The following is an 18,552-nucleotide window of genomic DNA, read 5'->3' on the forward strand; positions in this document are numbered from 1 at the left end:
TTGCCTGGGCGCAGGACTTCCTCTCGCCGCGGCCCCGTCTCGCCGTCTAGGGTAGGAGGGCTCTAGGCTAACAGCCGCCCCTGTCGCCCAGTCCCTGCGCTCGGCGCCTATGAGAAACGAAGAGATAGGAGCGATCGATCCAACCATGTCGTACTTTCTTTTAGAACAAACCACACCGTACGTAGGTTTTTTTTGAGACACACACCGTACGTACGTGCATTCCCTCGGGTCGTGAACTATTGGCTGGGCTGCGGGTCTCGTATGGTTACCTGTTGGGTTGTGAACCATTGAGAAACGAAGGCCCAAATTATTTTTGCCCAGGTAAAGCAAGCTACCGAACAACTTTAGGCCTTTGTTAACCGATCCAGCGCTGTTGTCGGGGAGCCAGCGAGCCCGGGCAAGTGCCCAGGGTCGCCGGGCGGTGCCTCCGCCACTGCTGCTATGTTTTTCTTCAGGCCTGCAATGACTTGCTTCTCAGACTGCTGGTTGGTCTTGGTCCTCTTGGGGTCTTGCTTCGGTGGCGAACTCATTGAGGTTGCATCACCACTAGATTTCGCTGCCACCACCAGCTCCATCCCCGTAGATCCCAGCTGACTAGTGGGTTCTACAACCTGCTGCGATGATCGCTTCCGGTTGGAATCAGAGAGCTCCATATCAGAAGCATGCTGCTCCTCTAGATCCTCGGTTCCCCCCTCTGAACTTGCACCGGGCGGGCCGCCTTGGGCTTGTGGTTTTTGATTCCTGTTACGTCGGGGGTGCCCCAGGCAGTGGCCGCCGGTGCTCTCAAGTTTTTGTAAGTCAGCGCTGATGGGGGGTGGACTCCATCCCCGTGCTCCTTGAACTCGTGGCCCATCATACCACAGACTTGGCACCAGTCTGTTAAACGCTCGTACTTTACCGCGAAGATCACCCTCTCTCCCCCACTGATCAGAGAGGTCGCTTTCTTGAGAGGTTTTCTCACAACAAGGCGAACCCTAACTCTGTAGAAGTTCCCTTCAAAGTCAAAGGAAGATGGCTCATAATCCACGAACTCGCCAATCTTGGCCACAAGAGCCTTGACTTTCCCATGGTAACCAATCGGTAGATCAATGATTCGAACCCAGATCTCAAACTTATAGAGCTCGATCTCAGTTGGCTTCGTGAATCCATCATATGGGGCAATGATAACCGGGTTCCCCCGGAAGTGCCATGGTCCCCCCTGTGTAACTCTCTCCCAATCACACAGGCAGTTAAATTGCATCTGGAAGAGGTTTTCCTCTAGGGTTTTGATTTTCACCGGTCTAGCGAGGTCCCAGGCTGTTCTCATGTTGCGGAAGAACCAATAAGTGCTAAACCCTTTGTCCATATGGACTCTAACCAAGATCATCCAGCGGAGATCCGCCTCCGCCGGGGCGTCATCCTCCTCAAAAACGACGTCATCGAGGTCATCTTCCTTCAGGGCCAGCTCTTTCATCATCTCCTCCAACTTGCCCTTCCCTTTTGATCCCCAAGCCACCGGATCGCCATGATTTGCCATGGTTTGTCGAAGCAGATAGATCGATCTCCGCGACCGGCAACCGACCGGAGGATGTAGGCCTTCACGTCCCTGCGGGCGAAGACCGAAAACCAGACGGGGGCAGACGAGGCTACCCCGATCGGCCGGTGAACGGGTCTCCGATCCAACAAAGGGGGAGGGAAACAGGTCTCAACGATCGCCAGCGGCGACGAGAGGAAAGAAACCCTAACGAGAGGGAATCGAGAGGAGAAAAACAGTCAGCTGCCACCGAACCACATCCCTTTGCCGGATAGATTGTTGGGCCACAACGCAGGCTGCTGAGGCCAGAGGCCCAGGCGGGTCCATGTATGCGAGACGGAGAGGAAAAAGGCCGAACTGTTTTTGATGACGTACGAAAATCCTGTAACGACGGACGGACGAAAATCTCGTAATGACGGACCAAAATTAAGGAGGAAGAAGCAATAGCCCTTTTATTATTAAAAAAAATTATTATATTAGGGAAAGATCTTCACTATGGGAGGTTCAGATTGATCTAGGCAATCTTCGATGCTTGGTCCGACACACTGTTGAATTTCAGATCCAAGAAACGTATGGTTCCACCGGCCTCGGCCAATGGCAGCCACGTCTGTGTACACGATTCTGCGTGCATGGATTGTTGTTTCTCGTGCATGTGAGGCCTGAGGTAGTGCAGAAACTGACACGTGACTGCTCCATTGGTGTGTCGGCGGCAACAACAACGACGTACGGCCACATGCTGCACACGGCCGATGCGTGCCTACTCAGGTGCGGCGGCGACGAATACAACGTACGGCTGTATGTACGGCCGCACGATGGGTCTACCACAGTGCGACGACATCGGCGGCCACTGCGGTAACGATGTACTTGAGAGAAAGTGGTCACATCTCAGCATCAGTACTCCAAGAATCCCCTTCTCAAAAAAAGGAAAGATGAACAACCTGTACTGTTGACTTTTGTACCCCATCTACGTGATATACTATATTTACTGTAACTTCTTCATTACACTAGTGACTATTTTTGTATTCTTATTTTTTTACATGAGTATACTCTCTCGGACGGGTGACTGGCGAGGCGGCGGCAGCGGCGCCACAACACTGTTTATGGCCGACATGTGACTGCTCCAGCACGGCGGCAGCGACAACTGCCGCGGCGTCGCTGTACATATACTCACATAACATACTTCATTGTGAGATGGCAATGTAGGGGAAGGAAGAACATGCTTACATGCATTGATGAAAACAACACGTGTATATGATGTTTCAATCATACGTTCTACCGTTCAGGAGTCCATGAAGCCATGAATGTAATTGCATTATCTACCCATCAGTTTGATATATATACTTCATTTTTTGTACGATGAGATATATACAACATACTATCCTCTTTTATGATACTACTCCATACTATATTCTCTTTTGAGGGTTACTCCATACTATATTCTTGGTTCTTGGGCATACTCTATACTTTTTTGCACACTCCATTTACTATGAAGTACATGCATCTCGAGACTTCATACTTCATACTTCATACTCCATACTCGAGCACTTCATAATACACCATACTCGAGCGCTTCATAATACACCTAAATACAAAGTACTGATTTTTGGGGCAGAGAGTTTGTACGATATGATATTTTCATGTAAAAAAATGTTAACATTCCATGTTATAATTCGTTGTTGATACTCCATACTCCAAATTTTCTTTTTCATACTCCATACATCAATTTTATTTAATACACCATACTGCATACTCCATACTCCAATATACTATATATATTTTGTTTTGCGAAGTCAATATACTATATATTAACATCACATACTACAAGTATATCGGAGAATACTCCACACAGTTTTAGAAATAATAATATCTTTCGTACTATGTATGTATGATTTAATATTTTACAAAGTATAGTTAACAGAAACGGAGGTCGTATTCTGACTGAGATTTTGCTTCCATCAAAAATAATCAGCGTGTTGCCACTGCTTACCCAATTTGATCCATGTACGTAGCCTAGAATTCAGGAGGTGGTTGAACGACTTGCCGGATTATTTAATAATAAAACTAGACTAGTTAGGCTGGTCATAGTGGGGAGTAACTTAGACTAGTGTAATGCATATGATACTAGTGTAAAGTAACGTAGTAGTAGTATCATAGATTGCTTCATTTATTATCTCATAGACTCATTTTGCCTCGGAAAACGCTATATTACAGTAACATATTATGTTACGACAAGCACATCTTTCCTCATTAAATACTTGTCACATAAGCAAAATTGTCTTGGGATGTGTTAAGTTACTACCTAAGTTACTCCCACTATGGCTAGCCTTACCCTTATTGGATTCCAGAACCCGTTAAGCCGATCCGTCCATCGAGCTGGCTTGGTGCTACGGTGGGGGCACGTGGAGGGCAGCTAGCTAGGTGGTATTACCTCCGTCCAGGTGAATAAGTCATTCGCGTAGTTCTAGGTCATCGATTTGAGTAATTAAATATGTGTAATATGTCATGAAAAGTATATCACTAGATTTCTACAAGGATGTAGTTTCTAAATATATATTTTTTTATCACATATAATACAGATTTAAATAGTTAAATCGTCAACCTAAAACTACGCGAATGACTTATTCACCGAGACGGAGGTAGTAGTTACCATTGCTTATAGCTCGTTACCATTGCTTATTGCTAATAATTATCTTTTGAGGGACGTTACACTAGGTCACAAGTGAAAAAACGCGAGCCTGCCTATAGCTCGTAGCTAAAAAACCAACCAAAAAGCCCGATCGGTCAACCCACGCCCGCGCATCTTGCAATCGCTATCCTCTTCTCCCTCTTCACGCTCGCCCCTCACGCCGTCACAGCCATGCCACGCCGCCAACAAAGGGACGCCTTCCGGTCATAGCCTTGATGATCCTTCTCTCCCCACGCCGCTGTCGCCCCATGATCTCCACCAGCGCCACGACGGCCCCATGATCTCCACCAGCGCCACGACGGCCATGGCCTTCCCATGCGTCGCCGTCTCCCCTCCAGATCTGGCCGCCAACGACGCCCTCTACAGCGGTCAAGGTCGAGGGGGCGCGCCATCCTTCTAGCGTGGTGGGCGACCGGGGGAAGGTCGACAAGGAATAGGAGCCCAGTGGCACGCCATGTCTCACAGCCACTATTGGATCGGAAGGGGATGAAAAGGAGAAAGAGGACACCCCTGGTGGCGCAGGCATCCAACGTCCCGGACAACGTCCTCCGCGACGTCCTTCTCCATGCCCGAATCCACTGCTCTTCAAGCTACGTTGCCTGCAACTACAAGGTGAGCCTCTCACATCCATTGGCCAACATTGACGTATGGCACTTCTGATCTATTTCGTCATCCACATGAATGCATAGCTTTGTCACATTTTCTCAGTCCTATATGCAGTGGCGGAGCTTGAACGAAATCTCAGGAGGGGCGAACATTTTTTTCTTCCTCAATGCGGAATTGTATTACTACAACAAATTAGATATTGAAAAGCATTAAGAAACTTAGATAAGTATATTAATCACATTTCTAGCGCTGATTATATCTATAAAAACTTCCATGGAAAAAATATACCAAAATATTATTCAACCATGGAGTATTGAGTTAATCACACTAAAAATCAGCTCTTCGTTTCTTTGTGCTCTTAAATGGCAAGAACATCTGCAATAATAGAGGAGGTTGAACAGTTTTTTTTTTGTGATTTGGTTGAACAGGGGTTCTGATCCAGTTAATGTCAGTTCATTAGCTTTACACTCACCTCTCTTTCTTTTGTAAAATGCATCAATGGTTTCCTTTAACCATCACTGCTCGTTCTGTAAACAAAAAGGATTAGTACAAAATCTATGACCTATTCAAAACTTTCCCCTACAAATTAAGACTGCTCTTGCTTGCTTGCTGCTCACAAGCTCACTGCATGCGGCGCCGATCTCAGTTCTGACCTCTTCGCCACCTCTGGCTGGCCATCCATAGCTAAGCTGCCCGCTAACCCACACGCAGGCACGCTCACTGATCGGTGCCTCGCCTCTAGCTACCTCTACGCAGACCACTCGCATCGGTGAGGAGTGGAGCGCGGTCGGCCTTGTAGCTCCTTGGTGGCACTTGTTGCATCAAGGGGAGGCACCCAGCCATGCCCAGTCCACAAGTCCACACAAGATGGCAAGAGGAAAGTGTAGAAGACGAGAGAAATCAGAGTTGGTCGCTGGCTGCAGTAGGTCGCAGGTAGTTTGTCTCCATATGGAGATGTTAAAAGGGCCATATGGGCTGGTGTGTGCAGTGCCGCCTCATTACTATGACGGGGTATTAAAAAAGTTTCACTTTTTGCTGGGGGGGCGACCGCCCAGGTTCGCCCCCGAGAAGCTCCGCCATTGCCTATATGTCCCTCCGGCCCTGATGACTCTCGAAGCAATGTCCACAAAGTTGACTTCCTGACTTTTCTTTCACGGTGCATAGATCAGCAATTTGTTCAGAATATAAATTTATTTGTTCTGGGAGCATATATTAGATTTCTCGGCCATCAAAGAATCATCATGTACTATTTTCACCTGATGTGTTACGTAAATGTTTTATTGCAGAAGTTCAAGGTTTAAGGCAATTAAGGATATTATTAGGTTCCTCTACAGATTCCTCCCTATATTAAGTATTTCTCATTTTCTTGCATCGTGGTGTTTAGTTTGGTTTGTAGGAGATAGATAGAGATGCTCTGTTGTATTTGGTCTGCCAAGGTCTTTTGGTCTGATTACTAAAATCTTTTGTAAGCAAGGATACTCAAGCAAAAAAGACTATAGAAGTACCAATGGAGTGGTGTTCTTTATGCTCTCATGGTGTTTGCTACAGATGTAAAATTTCTTAATCTGCATCTATTTTTGTGCTCTCATGGTGTTTGCTACAAATGTAAAATTTCTTAATCTGCATCTATTTTTGTGCTCTCATGGTAGGTTTATGTGTTATTTCTGTTGCAGATTCTTTAACCTTTTCATGATTTAATGGCATGAACTTATCTATAGTAGGTACTACATGCAAAGGAACGTGACAAGAGAACAATGCTCTTTTGAACAAGACTAATCTGTTACCTTTACATATCAGGTCCACACCACAACTCCCGCTACTGATGTGTCACAATTGAGGCCATGGCTCGCAAGGGGTAGGTCGTTCTCGATTTTTTCCGCTCGGTCTACGGCCTCCTTTGCCCATGGTCAGATCTTCTCATCGCCGGCCACAGGAGGACAATGATCTAGCCGTGCTCCAAAACTACCACCACCAAGCAGGGGAGCATTGCGCCGGCCTCCTCTCCTCTGGTCCCAAGTCCGACCACCACCACAACCAGGCGTGCTCCTCCATAGGTAAGGGACTTTGTATACAGATTGCTTCAACATATTTGTGAGGATACTGTAGAGCTTAGTAAGTTAGTATATGCAAGTTATGTACTTTGTGGTTCTATCAGGGTAATGAATTTGATGTTCCAGACTGTTTCCTGTACCACTCAAACTCACTACATTGATCGTTTTTTTGTTTTTCCCTATGGCCCTTGCTCTTACCTTGCACATATAGTTCAGAGAGTAAAACAGAAACACTAGGACATCAATTAATACACGAGTATGATATCATATCATTTCCAGTAAAAAAGTGTTGAGATATTAGCTCCTGTACAATCAGTATGACTTTATATCTATATGTTAACAAATAATTTTAGGCTGAAAAATATCACCTTGGTCCTTCACAACGATATGGTCTAGATTCTTGACAATGGTGAGGTATCATATCATTACCCATTTATTTTGTGGACTGACGAACACTGCCAAAAAATTTTGCAGGCCCAACTGTGGAGTCCGGAGCAACCAAGGCCAACCAAGTTGTTGGAGGACAAATTTTCTCTGTTCTCAAAGCTTGTAGTGGAATACATGATGAGGTTGATGCACAATTGAGCCAGCATCACAAATGTTATCAAATGAAATTTTACTTTATCCAAATTGTTTTATGCAAATATTAGAAATATACTATGCCTCTCTGATTCATCGGATGTGGTGAAGAGGCTGGCATGTAATATGTGAAATTCGTATAGCTGCGCACTACCGGGCATAGAAGGATGTGCTGGCTCTCGACTTATTTCTGCAGGCGACGACATATCATGAACTAACTGGAGGAGCCAAACTGGATTTGAAAGGTGTGCTGACCAGTCCCTCTGCTCTACCCACATGATAGTATGTAAACGAATGACTAGATACTTTTCATCAGAAAAAAAAGGAACGCGTAGATATTTTACTTGGTTTTCTTTCATGTTGGCCTTAACTAACAAACATGTTCTCAGCAAGTTCTCCACCTTTGCCATGGGATGAGAATGACGCTTACACAACAGAGGTTTTTCAGTTTTATTGTCAGGTCTATTTACGCATTCTGTATTTTACTTGAGAGTGAACTTCTAAGGCTGTACCTTCTGCAAAGTGCTAGCACCTACAGATGATCCGAATTTTCCTCTTGTAAATGTCATGAGGCATGAGCCACAACCTCTTCGTAGAACATTAAAACAAAACATTGATCCCCCTGTGGGTACACAAACATTGTCCTTCTGATTTATTTTTCCAATAGATGATTGTGGACCAAGTTTTTTCAATCTATGCCCTTTTTGCTGCACAATTTTTTTTGGTGCTGCCATATAAGTTATATTATTAATATACTTTAGTGTTGTTATTAGTAGTTGACTTATCTAGCAATAGAATGTTGGGACGATAGCTCTAGCCTCTGCCAACATTCTGAAAACTGTAGCATCCTTTATACTAATATATTACATGTTTTTGGATGGTTCTTTTTCTTGAGCGGCCGCTCCTGTCCACGGTCTCCTTGATCTCAGGATCTGCTCCTTCCCCACGCCTGCCCACGAGGACAAGGAGGCATGGCGGTGGCCACTAGCAGCGCCAGGAGGTTTTAAGCTCAGGTTCCTCTTTCTTGCATCAGTTATTCTTAATTACTGATTTGATTTGTAGGATTTACATCAGATTGGTACAATTTGATGAAATTGAATTGTTTTATGCTGGACATTATAATTTTTGTGTGTTTTTATTGTTCGCCCGTTGCAACTCACGGGTACTTTTACTAGTACTATACTGGTAGTACTAGCCGAATGCCCGTGCGTTGCCACGGAATAACAGGAAACACGTTGATCACACAATTGTTCTAATTTAGAAATGTGAATCAAACATGATGACACATGGTTTCCATTCATACAACGGTGACTAATACCTATTCTCTCTACCACTTCTTCCCTCCAACAGTTATTGTGCCTCCTGATGCACTCTCGAAGACAAAACAACATCTATCTCCCCACCACTCCTTCCCCTCTACCTCCATACTCTTCATCCGTCTTTGCGCATTGTTATCACTTAAAAATCAGTCATCTCGCCTTACCTTTGCTTGGGAACATTTTTGTCATCTGCAAATCTATGGTAATGTCCTCACATACTGCGAGAGATGATGTTATTATTTTTTCAAATTATAATTAATGAAGAAGGCATGCAGTGCAATGCCAATGTTTACCTCACATTATCCTTTGACCATAACGAAGATAAGCGCTTGTGGCTCTGTGGCTCCAAGAATCGTATAGGAAAAACAAATATAGTGTATAACTGAGAATATCAAACTAAATAAAAAATTTAGTGTTTTCCTTGGGTCCTTGAAATTAATGCATAACTCATTAACATGTGACCCAATAGCTCATTCTTTCTGCTAATTCAAACATTTCATGCCTTGAGAAGAAATTCTAGAATTATAGCCCGCAAACCAGCATAAGTAGTAAGGCATCAGTCATAAGAATCCTGGCTCCTAGAGCCTTGTGCAACATATCTTGGAAAAAAAAGAAGTCAACGTAATGGAGCAATGGGCACGTGTTGACAGATCTAACAACGGCATGAGCGTCGGCGTGGTGATGACACTGATCAGATAGCAGCAAGATGGCACATACCAACATACGGCAACGAGATTGGTGATCAATGTAAGCAGGAGAGGTCATTGGAACAGTGTTGCTGTAGTGCGAGTCACATCCTGGTTCAGGTACAGAGGATCAGCGTGAGCAGCGGAGAAAAATCATGCAAGCAGGCGGCGCTGTACTTGAGTAACTGGAGCAACCGTGACAATACCATTGCAAAATGTAAAGTGGGACTTCTGTCCGGAAGCTTCGTGCAAAGATATAGATTAAGTTCTTGCGAGATACACTCTGTCGCTTGCATTGCAACAAATTAAAGTAGAACTGAGTAGAGGTCACATAAAGAAAAAGTAATGCACATTTAAACACAACTCTGATGTATTTCTTTAAAATAGGATAATAACGATCTAAAAAAGGGCGATCATCAAAGATGATGCCTCAAGCTTCAAACACCATGCTGAAATACAATTTCTTTCTAAAATATAAATAACTAAAGCATAGAAAATTTGAAACATTACAGTGGCATGGTGTTCTGTTTCTCTTAACAAACGAACATGATCAGGATCACGTGATGTGGACAAACAAATACTATCCCTCGTGTTTTTTTTTTCTTTTCTTTCTTTCACTTCACTGATGAAAAGTAACCCAGGACTTCACCTCAGATGCAATTTATGGAGAAAATTAATGCGAAGTTGGTCCCGTCGCATTGAGCTTCACCTCAGCTGCAATCTATGTAGCAAGTGAATTTCTTTTCAACCAACAATCAGCTGCAATTCTAATGCTCCATTATGATAAGTAATGGAATCCATTCTTAACTATACAACCTATAGAGGAATTTCATCAGACATGTTGTATCTGCTCTTAAAGAAGGTACAAGACAACAGCTCAAAAGCATACAGACCACGAACATCATTGAGTGACATCATGTTAAGTTGCAGTTTTTGCTAGAACTGAGTGTCATTGTCCAAATGTAGTAGGATAGGAAGAAGTGGGTGAGGCGAATCTGCAGAAAACTATCCATCTTGAGTGGGGTGAGGTTATGACGCTTAAGTGACACGAGCAAGTTGACAAGCCCTGCAGCTTGCGGTGCAACCAAGAGCTCCCTAGCGGTGGCGGCATGGTTTACCTGTGCAGCTAGAGGTCATGAAAACAGAGTGAAATTTCAATTCCAGTAATAATGACAAAATTTAAGAAAGAAAACTGTTCACCTAAATTCAGAACAGGGGATGCATATCAGAGCATGAAAACTTTTCATTTAGTACATGTGCTGATATGAACCAGTCTATAGAATCAAGAAACTGTAGTACCGAAGATTACATGTGCAAATTCCAGCAGTGAACAACAGATGCTAATAAAACAGAGTCGGTTAAACTGAAATCCCAAGATTCTTTGTTAGGAAGTTTGTGCACAAATCAGAATCCAACTCCTGCATTTGGCGTGAGCAACACTAAAATCTACTTGTGTCCAAGTCACGATTGTTGTTCATCACTGTGTATCTATCCGCAACCATAACCAGAACCAGAATTATAAAAGCATTCCACGGGTGATTCAGGCCAATCAACCCAGTGTCCCATAATTCTTCAGATCAATTGTTTATCTCAGATAGACGAGCCGTAACCCAGATCAATAAAGTACCAAAATAAATTAAGAAAACAACCCATGGTCATGAATAGGAATTAGATTTCAGATAGATTAGGACTGGTGGGTGCTGGTTAGGTAGATTGGTATGCAGGTGTGTCTGCAGTAGCACGTCGCAGGTAATCTCTGTCGCACTCGACACCCTCGGCGACACTTGCGGGGAAATTACTGAAGAGTGGGGAAATGCTAAAACCAAAATTGAAATCGAGACTTCAGCACCGGGCTATCTGCTAGAAGCCAGATTTGGTGCAAGCCACGTCGTGCTCCGGCCGTCGTAGGCTCGTAGGCAACGAAGACGCTGGATCTTCACTGGCCACATACCTTAGGAGTGTGGAGCGAACACTGTCGAACTTGATGTGTCGCCTGGACGGCGTGCTCACAGATCCAGTAGTGTTAGCTTCCACTTTTGTCTATGAGTACAGTACATGGAAAGCAATTAGTGGATGACATTCCAGTTGAGAAGATGCTAATTCATGCCGCATAGCTGTGGTACGCATCAAATTAATCATGTGGTTGCATAGGAGACAAGGGACGTCAATCGTTGGGCTGTACATCTGATCTGATTATTTTTTAGATAAAAAAGTAGATATAGATATTAGAAAAGGAAGTAACATGAGCGAGTTTTATGATCCGTAGCTCATCCTATAAAATAGGACCACATGCCCACAATACGCATCGACTAGATGCCCGGTCATCGGTTTGCTCCTCTCCTCTACGCCATCGGGCAGAAGCCAGCCTTGCTCAATCTGCCGGTGCCCGCATGAATACTGGCATCAACATCTTGCCATGTCCCGTCCAACCTCTACACCCTCCCCTCCCACTCCGCCCCCGCGAGCCTTCGGTCTCCTGCAATGTGGCGTAACCCAGTTACTCGATCCGACCAATCCTGTTTGCGTTGTGCAAAAATGAGGAGTATGATCGTGGAGGTCACTTGTCATGTCCAGTTCATCTAGATTAGTTTTTTTTTCAAGTTTTAGAACATTCCTTTGTGGGGGCACAATGATAGGTGTCATGTGTGGTGACGAGCTCATCATCGCGGGATTGGTCACGTTCGGATGTGTTGTGATCAAGTGAACACCATGGCCATCGCCGGTGATGGTGGGAAGGAAGATAAGCACGTCAGATCGGGTGATGTGTTGAAATTGATGACTTGGACCTGCTGGCAGTCTTGAGTCATGCTTATTGGGCTAAAGGTATGATAAAAATCTTTCCCCGTTGCAACGCACGGGCATGTTTGCTAGTTATTTCCAATAACAATAGATAATCTGTTCTACTTTACCTTTCATTGGAAGAATAGTTAAACTATTTGTGTTTGCACATTTAATTTTCTTTCTTGTTGATCGAGCTTCTCCTTGAACTTTTATGGATTTCTTTCCCTTATAGAAACTGATGTTGACGGAGGTAATGACAAACAAGATGGTGAATCTGAAAATGTGAACACACAAGATCTCTAAGGTGCGTTTGAATAGGTGTTTTGCATTTTTCTTTTTGCTATATGTATATCTTTTTGATTGGTTACTCAATTAGCAGGTAATGTGTGTTCTCTTGTTTTGTTTTTTATTAAGGTATCTGTTGTATGGATTTGATTAATTTCTGAACTAGCTAGTTTTAGATTTATACATATGGCTATGAGTTCGATACCATACGCTCCTGCTTTTTACTCTGTGAGCATCTCATATGCATGTTAATACAAAGTCAGGCTCACATGGCTTGATTATCTTGAAAGTTCAGTACTGTATTTGTCTCTGATGGAGGCACCCATGGTACCATATGCTGCCAAGAACAGGAGAACATGATTGTCAGCAATACAAGTAGAATGTGTGCTGACACATTAATTCAGTTATATTCTTGTTCATTCAATGTTTCTATTGTTGGTTTTGTCTAGTAATAATGCTGAAATAATTCAGCTTTCGGATAACCTTTTTAATTTCCACAATGAGTTAGATACCGTAGCTTTCCTGCTTTCTAGTCTGTGAGCCTAATTCTCACTTGACTTTAATATCAACCTGAAGCCTGGGATCATACGTGTAGCCAAAAACATGTGAACATGATTGTCAACAAAAGAAGTTGATCTTGTACCAGCATAAATAAACTGGTATTGTTCGTTCAGTATCTCTATTGTTGGTTTTGTCCAGTAATGCTGCAATGATTCAGCTTTGGGTAAACTTTTTGTTATAATTTTCACGATTTTCAAGTTAACTTGTACTGTTTAAGTTATGCAAAAATTGTGAGATATAACTTTGTCAGCTTTTCCATGAACGGGCAGTAGAAGTTTGTTTTTATTGTTTCCACATTGGTTTGTGTTGGTGCAATACCGTTGAGCAGTGTCAACCTTATGTGCATCATGCCATTGATTTATAGGTGGCATGCTATTGGAATTGGTTTTGTTTTGGCCTTGTAGTTGGCAAGGAAGAAGGAACTAAGCTTAGTAGTGATTAATTTTGTCGTGTTACTATTCCGTAGAACAAAACAGTGCTCTTTTGCTATTGCTTACATCTTATGTCGATAATATCATCCTTTGAACACCACCACACATCACTGATGTAGCAGTTTCATTTGCTTTTGGCATTTGTTTGTTGTTAACTACCATGTTTGTTAGACTGCATATGAGAAAGGCAAACTCTTTAAAATGTACTCCCTCCATTCCTAAATATAAGTCTTTGTTTGAGATTTCACTATGGACTACATACGGAGCAAAATAAGTGAATTTACACTCTAAAATGCATCTATATACATCCGTATGTGGTCCATAGTGGAATCTCTACAAAGACTTATATTTAGGAACGGAGGGAGTAACTGATTGTTTATGTGTTAGAAACTTTTACACGTTCCAGCAGAATTATTCATGTGTGAGCACCAAGTATTGTTTGCTTTTTTTTTTTGAGAATCACCAAGTATTATTTGCTTGCAGAAATGATTTGGTAGATGGCACAATTACCGCAACCAACTCCACAACCTGATTCTGTCTGGGCCGGCCCTTGGAGGGTTGTGATGCAGGTGCAGTTGAAGCTGCCATAGGGCATGAAAAACGTGTTACATTTTGTTTGGGAGGGAGTGATTTTTAACGTCGGATAACTTATTAGAAACCATGCGATGTGAGAGTCACGGTAAGCACGATACGATGAGGGTCACTTGCCTTGGATTTATTCTAACATCGGCAGGTATCTACATTGAAGCGTCGTCTAATCCGTCCCGACGAAAGAAGTTGAGGATCGGAGCCTGGAAGACATATGACGACGTTGTTGAGCAAGCTTGAACATTTGTACAAAATGTATGACTGTGCTGAGAAGCATTATACTCGTGACAAACTTCAGAAATATACTGAAAATTCAAAGAACTGTAAATTTTTTCTCGTGTCAAAAGGAACACACGCCATACATGTGATCAACCATCTCGAAAAAGCTTGAACCATGCACAACACATGACAGTGGTAACCAATATCATAGTCATGGCAAAATTTTGAAAAATTGCCAAAGATTCAAACAACTATGAATTGTTTTTGCACGAAAAGAGAACACATGATGCATAAAGTAACCCCTAACCTCCAAAGGGAACAGCTCTCGTAGATGGTTGACATGGCATACACACCTAGGTTTTTGTCCCCACTAAAAGGACACGTTGGGCCCATGTGTCTTCTTGTGCGTGGCTTTGTTCTTGCGTGTGCTAGAATATATAGGGCAATTAATATATTATAATAACCGTGTAGTACGGACGGGACCGAGTCCTTGCGGAAATTGTGGACGTAGCGTTGGCGTTATGGAAAGTGATTAAAACCATATATATTTTGTTGCCAGAATATAATACAACGGTGGAGTGCACGGCACGGGACCGAGTCCCAGCCGAACTTGTGGACGCAGATGTTGCCGTATATATAGCTGGAGAGTTTTGGAAGCTATTGAAAGCGAAATATTTCGGTGCTAGAATTATGGAGAGCCAACAGGTGGATCACAATACTACGGCGAATATAAAGTAGCGGTTGGCATGCAACGCACGAAATATGGTGGTTGCCACCCACCTCATGTTAGGTTACCCCTCCACCTCTCCTCGACCTATAAAAAGAGCCCCCTCCCTTCTTCCTTTTCCCCACTGCCATCGCCAGTTACCTTCTCAATGTTCTCTTCGTCATATAAACTAGCTTACCGTTCATGGAGACGAAAGGTCGACCAAGACGAGCCAAGGCCGCGCGACAAGGGTTCTTCTCCTCGCACAGCAGAGGAACAAATCTTGGATGGCTTGTTTCTCTTTTGTGCGAAGAATTGAATCCCGGCGAAACGTGCTTAGTATATTTGTCTGATTTGTAAAGATTTTTATCAATTAAGTATCGATATTTCGGGCTCTTATCTCTTTTTCCTATCGGCTATTGAAGTTTCAGTTGCAGGTTCAACATATCTGCGCTTCGCTTGCATCTTGAGACTCGGATGTGCAACCATCTGCCTTAAAACTTCATTCTTTAGATATAACATTGGGTGACAGTATGTCATGCGGAGCAGGATGCAGTTTTGCGCAATGACTCAGTTTCGACCCTGTGCCTCGCATATATATTTTTTTTCTTTTCTCTACTCGTTTTTTTTTTCTTTTCTTCCAAAGGTACGGTGGGGAGAAATAATTTCGAAAGGGTGGGCTGAACTTTAATCCCTCCAGCGGCTAAAGTCCGGTCCAGCCGGCGGAAGGGCCCAGCTAGCGAAAATCGTCAACGCCATATAAGCCGGGGGATACCTTCGCTGCGCTCCTCTCTCCTCACCCGCATCACCGCCGCTGCCGTCGCTCTCCGTCCCGGATTCGGCCCTACCCCTGCCGTCGCTCTCACTCCCCCCATCTGACCCGACAGTCGAGGTAAACTACAATTCCCAGTGCTCTGATTCGTGTCTTCGGTGGGTTGGCAACCATTGTTCGTTCCCCATCCTAGTCCTAATCCGGGGGCGATTCTAGGGTTAGGTTGGTCGCCATCCTTCCTCCTGAAGGTGCAGTCCTGATCCGTGGTCACCAGCGATTTTAGGGTTTTGATTTTAGGATTTTAGCGATTTTAGTAGTTTTTTTTTTTAGTTGTAGTTGCTGGTTTACCTATTTAGGCCCCCTTTGTTTGGCCTACAGATTCTTGAGAATCAGCTGTGGCTTGGATTCTGAGAATCAGCTGCAGCCACAGCTTTTGAGAATTAGAAGCTGGCCGTTTGGTTGCTTGGCTTCAGAAAAATTAGAAGTGCTACGAAATGTCTGCAACACCCCTGGATCACAGCCACCATCTGCCATCCAGCGCCAGCAGCAGGGCAGATGTAACAGCGCCGGGAACCTTGACCCGGTGAATCAACAGGGAGACGAGGGAGGAGGGGCGGCGTATAATGGTTGATCTAGGAGGGTGGTATGGATGGACCTACCGGTGGGGGTGGGGGCAGTGGAGATGGGACTCGGGTAGCTAGGTGGAGGTCCGATTGAGCCGCTTGGATCCATCTCCTTTGCCGCAGGTAGGAGATTGGGGGCGGCACGGGCGCAGAATGGGAACGGCGGCAAGGGTGGAGATTGGGGGTGGCGGCGCAGATGGATGTAGGGGATGGTGGTGCGCCAGAGCTCGTGGCTGTAGGGAGGAGCGTAGGTGCACGGAATATGGGAGGGGCCAACGCTAGAGAAGCAAAGGTGCCTGGAATACAGGGGGGCGGCGGCGCTACAGGAGATCCCACGTCTCTGTTCTGTTGGCTGGGAACTGGTGTGGGCAGTGGCATTTCTAGCGTAATAACGGGAAGAACTCGGTCTATTCTAGAATCAGGGTAAGTGACCGCTCGGGAATCTTGGGAATAAGCAAATTCGCTGCTTCCGGATTGCGCGTCGGCGTAGTTAAATTTCCAAAGCCGATTCTTGAAAGCTAAGATAGAAATCTGAGTGTTTGTTTGAGATTCTGATTTTGGATGTGCTAGAATCTGTGAATCTGTAGCTAAAGCCCAAACAAAGGCCACCTTATCAACATCTTGGGTTGTATCTGTTCTGGATCCCCTCTATGGAGGGCCGTTTCTACAGATTATTTGTTGTTTTGATTAACATGCTGTAATGCTTTGTAATGTTTTGTTGATACTACAAATATCTTTGTGTTAATATGCCTGCTGGTCGCGACCTATTTATTGTTTGAATTAAAAGAGAATTATTGTTTGAGATATCTCTGCATGCTTGTCCTTAAGTCGGGGCTATCTGCAGGCAATATTTAAACAGTCAACAACAGTATTTAGTTTGTGTATTAAAAGTTTTATCATCCGTCCTTGATTAATTCAATTGATTAATTCATCATGCCTTGCAAGATGGAAGTTCCTTTTGGTGACATTCCTCTTTTCCTGGAGCCTAATGAACAAGTCAGGAATTATGCCATTCGTGCAAGTCGTCGCGCAGCTGGTGCCAAGGGTAAATTTTGATGCCTAACTTGGTTACTTGTCTGAATAGTTTGATTGATTGCTCTTACAATATAATAACTGTATTGTTTGTCATTCAAAGTCTTTGATTTGGAAATCAAATGGTTGGCATGTTGCCACCATAGCTAATTGAACATTAGCCAATGATGCAGTACTGCTTAGTTTAATGTAGTCATGAAGTCATTAAATATTTGCAATCATTAATAATCTATTGGACTGTTTAACAGCTGATTTCTGCAATCATTCATTAGCTATTGGACTAAGTTCTTCCTATTTTTCCAGTGTCATGGACTACCAACATTCTGCCCCTGTCTGAAGTGTCAGACGATATCATGAATGATAAGTTTTTCGTAAGTTCTTTTGCTGAAGTTATTTCGTCAACAGTACCGTTTTTTAAATTGCTCATCACTATCTTCAATTTCCAACAGGTTGAGACCATTTTCCGCAACCACAATGGAGGGACAAGAAGATTCTCGTACTTATCTGGAACACTCTTATACAAGTTTCATTCACTCTATATGTGTTCATGCACTTCATCTAATGAATTTCCCTTTTTTGATTCTTAGTTTTATTCTCAATGGAGGTTCTACCATTGACCATGTTTGTGATCTGAGCTTTTCTCCTAACAAATTCTGAGTTTACCTTTAACAGCTTTGTATTGATACTATATGATATGATTGTTCTTCAGGTGGATTCGTCTGTCAAATCTAATATTCGTCCCTTGTTGAACAAGCAATTGGTCAAAACTCTGCCTGCAACGACTACTGAACTCTATTTTTGTCTATCTGAATTTTGTCATGTATGACTTTGGTATGATTTTTGGTTGGTTATGCACTGATCATTGGTTGCTTGCTTGTTGAACAAGCAATTGGTCAAAACTCTGCCTGCAAAAGTTTGTCATCGTACCGCTCCTCTACTTTTGTTTAGGGTTAGAGAATAGCTTTATGATCGCCTAAAACAGCTCTGGCCACCGGCGTACATCCACGTCCCAACCTGGGCTCATTCACGTTAAACTTATCAACTTGGCAAGCTCGTGTGCAGCACGGTTATCATCTCTACTACAAGCATTTAGAACCATAAACGCATTTGTATC

The 18,552-nt window shown here is 43.6% G+C and overlaps 1 protein-coding gene across 5 annotated transcripts; it reads left to right on the plus strand.

Moving 5' to 3' along the window:
• The first annotated feature begins 4,285 nt into the window (after positions 1-4,285).
• LOC123110620 (uncharacterized) lies at positions 4,286-18,337 on the plus strand. Of its 5 annotated transcripts, none has more exons than XR_006453515.1 (10): positions 4,286-4,811; positions 6,603-6,660; positions 6,739-6,859; positions 7,331-8,448; positions 12,077-12,263; positions 12,454-12,525; positions 13,982-15,903; positions 17,352-17,451; positions 17,742-17,809; positions 17,888-18,337. XR_006453515.1 is itself a non-coding variant. In XM_044531177.1 (6 exons), the coding sequence occupies exons 2-6, from the start codon at positions 17,352-17,354 to the stop codon at positions 18,262-18,264; spliced, it is 366 nt and encodes a 121-aa protein (XP_044387112.1). In that variant the 5' UTR covers positions 14,988-15,903; the 3' UTR covers positions 18,265-18,337. The 5 variants fall into 5 exon arrangements, 2 of the variants coding, with proteins under 2 accessions (XP_044387112.1, XP_044387111.1); XR_006453516.1 differs by having other exon boundaries at positions 4,287-4,811; positions 6,603-6,859; positions 17,888-18,059; positions 18,148-18,337; XR_006453514.1 differs by having other exon boundaries at positions 4,287-4,811; positions 6,603-6,859.
• Positions 18,338-18,552: the final 215 nt, after the last annotated feature.

Source organism: Triticum aestivum, chromosome 5B (genome assembly GCF_018294505.1).
Source record: "Triticum aestivum cultivar Chinese Spring chromosome 5B, IWGSC CS RefSeq v2.1, whole genome shotgun sequence".
In the NCBI taxonomy this organism is placed as follows: domain Eukaryota; kingdom Viridiplantae; phylum Streptophyta; class Magnoliopsida; order Poales; family Poaceae; genus Triticum; species Triticum aestivum.

Excerpts from the sequence above, each read along its gene's own strand:
- LOC123110620 (XM_044531176.1), top strand. The coding sequence starts at position 17,340 with ATGCCTTGCAAGATGGAAGTTCCTTTTGGTGACATTCCTCTTTTCCTG. Across the intron at positions 17,452-17,741 it reads TCGCGCAGCTGGTGCCAAGG|TGTCATGGACTACCAACATT; the intron begins GTAAATTTTGAT and ends CTATTTTTCCAG. Across the intron at positions 18,060-18,147 it reads GAGGTTCTACCATTGACCAT|GTGGATTCGTCTGTCAAATC; the intron begins GTTTGTGATCTG and ends ATTGTTCTTCAG.